Source organism: Limulus polyphemus, unplaced genomic scaffold, assembly GCF_000517525.1.
Source record: "Limulus polyphemus unplaced genomic scaffold, Limulus_polyphemus-2.1.2 Scaffold2571, whole genome shotgun sequence".
Lineage (NCBI taxonomy): Eukaryota > Metazoa > Arthropoda > Merostomata > Xiphosura > Limulidae > Limulus > Limulus polyphemus.
This window is the reverse complement of record NW_013668181.1, coordinates 30,909-37,381: the sequence shown is the minus strand read 5'-3', so window position 1 is coordinate 37,381 and position 6,473 is coordinate 30,909. Positions and strand designations below refer to the sequence as shown.

Sequence of the window (6,473 nt, the reverse complement as noted above, 5' to 3'; positions counted from 1 at the left end):
CCATTTAAGCCGTCTCCAGCCATTATTAATCTCAAAGTGGGTTCCTCGTCATCGAACTTATGTTAGGAGAGTACATAATGCAACAAGAACATCAACTTATGTTAGGAGAGTACGTAATGCAACATGAACACTAATTTATGTTAAGAGAGTGCGTAATGCAACATGAACATTAATTTATGTTAAGAGAGTACGTAATGTAACATGAACATTAACTTATGTTAGTAGCGTACGTAATGTAACATGAACATTAATTTATGTTAAGAGAGTACGTAATGCAACAGGAACATTAACTTATGTTAGGAGAGTACGTAATGCAACATGAACATTAACTTATGTTAGTAGCGTACGTAATGTAACATGAACATTAATTTATGTTAAGAGAGTACGTAATGCAACAGGAACATTAACTTATGTTAGGAGAGTACGTAATGTAACATGAACATTAACTTATGTTAGGAGAGTACGTAATGCAACAGGAACATTAATTTATGTTAAGAGAGAAAGTAATGCAACATGAACATTAACTTATGTTAGGAGAGTACGTAATGCAACAGGAACATTAACTTATGTTAGGAGAATACGTAATGTAACATGAACATCAACTTATACTAGGAGAGTACGTGATACACATGATCATTAACTTATGCTGAGAAATATGGTCAAATGCTTGTTACTGAACGTTTTTCTTTCCCATGTTGCAACTTGAATATTACTTTGGTAAGATATAATTCTCTGCGAACAACTTAGTTTTCTTTGGGTTTTTTTTTAAACCGCCCTCGAAACGCGGACACAATGACTCATGAAATCACTGTGTCTGTTACAGGAAATCACAATGAGGTGGTTTCCTGTTGACTTCCGCAACGGATTTAGCCAGGTCAACAAACAAGGTGAGTGTATTATCGTAGCTAGGGGCACGAACTACGAACCAAGTACATCCAAGGCCACGCAGGGCCTAACAACCGAACAATCTGAAAATAAATCAATAACACCAGGTTCCTCTCCAGCTGATCACTGCTCAATCTGAAAATGTATCAATAACACAATATTCCTCTCCAGCCGATCACTGCTCAATCTGAAATTGTATCAATAACACCAGATTCCTCTCCAGCTGATCACTGCTCAATCTGAAAATGTATCAATAACACCAGGTTCCTCTCCAGTTGATCACCGCTCAATCTGAAAACGTATCAATAACACCAGATTCCTCTCCAGCTGATCACTGCTCAATCTGAAAATGTATCAATGAAACCAGATTCCTCTCCAGCTGATCACTGTTCAATCTGAAAATGTATCAATAACTCCAGGTTCCTCTCCAGCTGATCACTTCTCAATCTAAAAATGTATCAATGACACTAGATTCCTCTCCAGCTGATCACTGTTCAATCTGAAAATGTATCAATAACATCAGGTTCCTCTCCAGCTGATCACTGCTCAATCTGAAAATGTATCAATAACACCAGGTTCCTCTCCAGCTGATCACTGCTCAATCTGAAAATGTATCAATAACACCAGGTTCCTATCCAGCTGATCACTGCTATCAGGTGCAATACGAATCATGTTCCTATTTACGCCCCCACCTCAATGGCTTAGCGATAAGCTAAATTTTGGGAGTCGATGTCCACGATTGGCAGAGCTCAGATAGCCCATGGTGTATTTTAGGCTTAACACCAAACAAAACTATTATTCGTTCCCGATTCATCAAACAGATAAACTTAATGTCTATTAGTAAAATTTTAATACATCTTAGTGTCAGCATAGTTTATAGAAAATGTCACATTTATCCCAGAAAATTACTTGTGTTAATAATCGCATTTAACCATGATTTAACATATTTCGATGGTCTTTATTTTCCCGTAAAACTCAAATTTGACAAAAAGATTGAATACTGAACGATCTTATAACACAATCTAACTCAAATAGTAAAATTAGTGGAGAATTAACAAACACCAACTAATGGGCCATGTTTGGTTTAACGAAATTTATCAAGAAACTTACTTCTGTTTCTGTCTTCCCCGACGACACGGAAGTACAGACTACGACGGTTGTCTGCCGCCAGGTGCTCTTTGATTCTTCCACTTCTTACGTCATCACTTGACACAGACTGCATCACCATGTGTAATCGTAGCAACTAATAACAAGAATAACAAATTTGAGTCAAAGCAGTCTAAAACTTAGCAACAAATAACAAGAATAACAGATCTGAGTCAAATCGGTCTGAAACTTAACAGCTAGTAACAAGAATAGCAGATCTGAGTCAAAGCAGTCTGAAACTTAGCAACAAATAACAATAATAGTAGATCTGAGTCAAATCGGTCTGAAACTTAACAGCTTGTAACAAGGATGAAAAATATGAATCAAATCGGTCTGACCCTTTGCAACTATAAACAAAGATAACAGATCTGAGTGAAAACAGCCTGAACTTTAACAACTAGTAACAAGGATAACAAATCTGAGTCAAAGCAGTCTGAAACTTAGATACTAATAACTAGATAACAAATCTGACTCAAAGCAGTCTGAAACTTAGTGACTAATAACAAGGGTAACAAATCTGAGTCAAAGCGGTCTTAAGCTTAGCAATTAATAACAAGGATAAAAAAAACTGAGTCAAAGCAGTCTGAAACTTAACAGCTAGTAACAAGGATAAGTAAAAGAGGTCTGAATCAATCACTCTAGGTTTTAATACAAAGAACCACTCAATAAACACTTGAAAACTTGTTATTCTGACATTGAATATGGTGAATTACTTAACCGTTAAATTGACGACTTCTTTTTATACCGTTCAATATTAGTGGAAACCACATATTAAATAATTTTATGTTTTCGCCTGTTAAAACTCTGAATTCAAAGAACTGACCAAAAAGCAATTATGCGAAATCCGACAGTTTCTATGTTAAATACGTGGGAAACTCAGCATTAATTAATGTAATTAATGCAATATTGACGGAATTTCCGTTGAAATTAGTTTGTGTGGCACAGATGTTATTAGGGATCTTCCAACCAATAATTTGTTGTATACAGAGTTCCGAAAAATTGTTTAAAATATGTTTATTGGTTGGCCTTAAATTATACAAACGAATGGAAAACTGACACAGCTGCAGAGAATCAAGAAACACGTAAGAATTTGCCTAACAATCATTTTTAAAAAGAAACAAATAAATAAAACAAACAAACAACAGCGTAAATACAAATTAGCAAACATTGCAGTTACAAAGAATTAATTAAAATTTCAATTATTTTGCACATATTTTCACTATCTTAAATATTTACTTTTGGATCTTTATTGTTAACTACATTTTGATATCTATTCCGAAAAAGATTGTTTGTTTGTTTTTGAATTTCGCGCAAAGCTACACGAGGGCTATCTGCGCTTGCCGTCCCTAATTTAGTAGTGTAAGACTAGAGAGAAGGCAGCTAGTCATCACCACCCACCGCCAACTCTTGGGCTACTCTTTTACCAACGAATAATGGGATTGACCGTCACATTATAACGCCCTTACGCCTGAAAGGGCGAGCATGTTTGGTGGGACGGGGATTCGAACCCGCGACCCTCAGATTGCGAGTCGAGTGCCTTAACCACCTGGCCATGCCGGGCCGCCGAAAAGAACAATCTGAAAAAAAAAAAGACTCAACATGTAGATGTCACTGAGGAAGGTCTCGAGTATAAAGACTATATATTAGTTTATCGGTTAGTTAACGCAAATATTATTAGATTTATAAAAGAAAAATAATTAAAATAAATAATAAATTAAAATGCTGACATTTGTGATTGCAGTGATATTTCCTTTCAGGGACTCAACTTTCTCCAATCGTTGAATAGCTTTATTTGTTGGCACAAAAACTGTCTTTTCCTGAGCATTGAACAGCTCGTGGCGAAACTCTGGAGTACTGTTGACCAATTCTAGGAATTCACTGAAAACAAACAAGTTGTATTATTAATACCAACCAAACCAAAGAGTGCAATTCCCGCGAATTTCTTAAAAGTAAAAGATAAGTTGATTCAGTATAACTTATATAATTAAGTTTTTGTTGAAATTCATCGACTTTCTCTATCTTGTATCCAGTAGTTCAGTACTGGTGAGAATGTTCTAAACTAACAGAGATACATAAAAGTTACTGAACTTCGTAACTGACGAACTAGTAACAGTGAATTGACCAAAAAGGACTTATAAGCATAATGAAAATTTTTATGTAGAGAACATTCTGTGTGTTTCAACAGAACATTGGTCTGCCTTCTTCAGATATGTCATACAACTACTGTGAGCGTACAAGGTTTATATACCACAGTAATGTAAAAACAAAAGAACTCAAAGGTTTATTATATAGGGGAATGTTGTGACACGACAACAGTGAAATGTATACAAGGCACCGAGAGAAACTGAAACAAGTCATTTTCAGTTTCATTTCAGTGTTCTGTAACATGTGGACACTGTGATTAAAATAAAGTTGGTGTGATAGGAGTTACAGTATAAAGGACACTCGCTCGAACTTCTCCAAGTAAGAAATCCGATTTTACCAAAACCATCTGGAACTGGACTAACAAGTTATCCCATGAAGACTGGAACAAACTTGCCTATAGCAACTGACTTGGATAAATTAACAGGGCAAAACAGAAAAGGACCAACCTCAGTAAGAAACTCAAGAAGTTGAGAGAAAACCAGACAGAAGAGGTGAAAATTTTCCAATCTGTCGTTCTTCCTCCATAATTTCGAGTGATAATGAAATTTCTTTCTCAAATCTAGGATCAAACTTTGATGTGAAACCCAGAATTTTAGCTGTTAAACAAAACGTACCTACCACAGATCTTACATTAACGTTTCAGAGTTAAATTTTAATGAAACTGAGAAAATAAGAAATAACATACAATCAAGACTTTCAACTTATAAAGGTAGAAGACTAAAAACCCAACCTAAACAATAATGAAGTCAATGCTTTAAAAGAAGTATGATCTAACAATAAGATCAACAATGAAATCAATGCTTTATTGTTGATCTTATTGTTAGATCATACTTCTTTTGAAGTCAATGCTTTAAAAGAAGTATGATCTAACAATAAGATCAACAATGAAGTCAATGCTTTAAAAGAAGTATGATCTAACAATAAGATCAACAATGAAGTCAATGCTTTAAAAGAATTATGATCTAACAATAAGATCAACAATGAAGTCAATGCTTTAAAAGAATTATGATCTAACAATAAGATCAACCATGAAGTCAATGCTTTAAAAGAATTATGATTTAACAATAAGATCAACAATGAAGTCAATGCTTTAAAAGAATTATGATCTAACAATAAGATCGACAATGAAGTCAATGCTTTAAAAGAATTATGATCTAACAATAAGATTTATAAAACGAGAGCAGACAATGGTGGTTGTATTTTAATTGTCGATAAAACACCTTACAAGTAGGGGGTCAACACCCTACTAAATGACTGATCTCATACCGTATTCAAAGGTGATCCTATTAACAAAGTTTTCTAACTACTAACCAAAAAAAATATATATTATCCCCCCTTTTATCACCCCCCGTTTTTATGTCCTTCCAACTTCCAAAGATTCAAATGTGTGGCAATGCCTAGCGACCCCCCTCTGCTGGAGACTAACTCCTTTTATCTCTAGACTTTGTGAATATAATCAAAACATTTGACTTAGATCACTAAGATACTCTAATATATTTGGATATTAAAAATCTCTCTTTACTTCAAAACCTACAGAAAAAGCTTCACTGTGATTAAAAACTAAACTAGAACAAGACATTTTCCACACTAATTATGCAGACCACCTAACTATTGAAATAGTACTTATTTTAGCAACTTTAGATAAGTTTTATAAACAAAATAGTGGTCTAGCAAAGGGTCTTTTTTCTATGCAGTCAGCTAACTTTACAGTTTTATGTATTTGTGTGGTTATTATCTGAAACATTTGTATTGTTTGTATGACTTACCATTCTGTAGCACACAGAAAACAACATAATTTGCATTTTTTTTATGTACACCACAATGGTGTAGGAAGGAATTGCAAAGTGGGGGTGTTTGGTTAGACATGCAGATAATATCTAACCTATATAAAAGTCAGTGTGTGTCACGTCACGTCGCACTTGATTTCTCGAAATAGGATGAGTCATAAAAACCAAAATGCATTTATCCACATAGAATAGTTCGATTACTGTCTGCCCATTACGATATTAGTGACGGGAGTGAAAGGGGGCCTTGAGGGAGATGCCGTGAAACCTTATAAGTGTAGTGTAATTGGTAAAATAAGCCTAAAGTAAAGACGTAGTGTGAAATCACCTAGAGTAGAGCCAAGTGCATAAAATGTATCATGAAAGTAAAAATATCGATTCAATTCTAAACTTAAATCGTTTCTGAATTAAGTTATTATCTGTTATATTACCAACGTTTTTAGTAAAAAAACAAACCTCTTTAATCAATGGAGACTCTAAATTAAGAAATCAACAAATATTTTTACAGTTTTA

At 34.4% G+C, this 6,473-nt stretch overlaps 1 protein-coding gene across 1 annotated transcript in view; it reads right to left on the bottom strand.

The window, feature by feature from the left end:
* LOC106467333 (fasciclin-1-like) overlaps positions 1–6,473 on the bottom strand; it is a 22,183-nt gene that overhangs the window by 7,744 nt on the left and 7,966 nt on the right. The window contains exons 5-6 of the mRNA XM_022395493.1: positions 3,759–3,909; positions 1,996–2,128 (exon numbers count right to left, since the gene is read on the bottom strand). Of these exons, the coding sequence (XP_022251201.1) occupies positions 1,996–2,128; positions 3,759–3,909 (284 nt within the window). The remainder of the gene's footprint in view (positions 1–1,995; positions 2,129–3,758; positions 3,910–6,473) is intronic.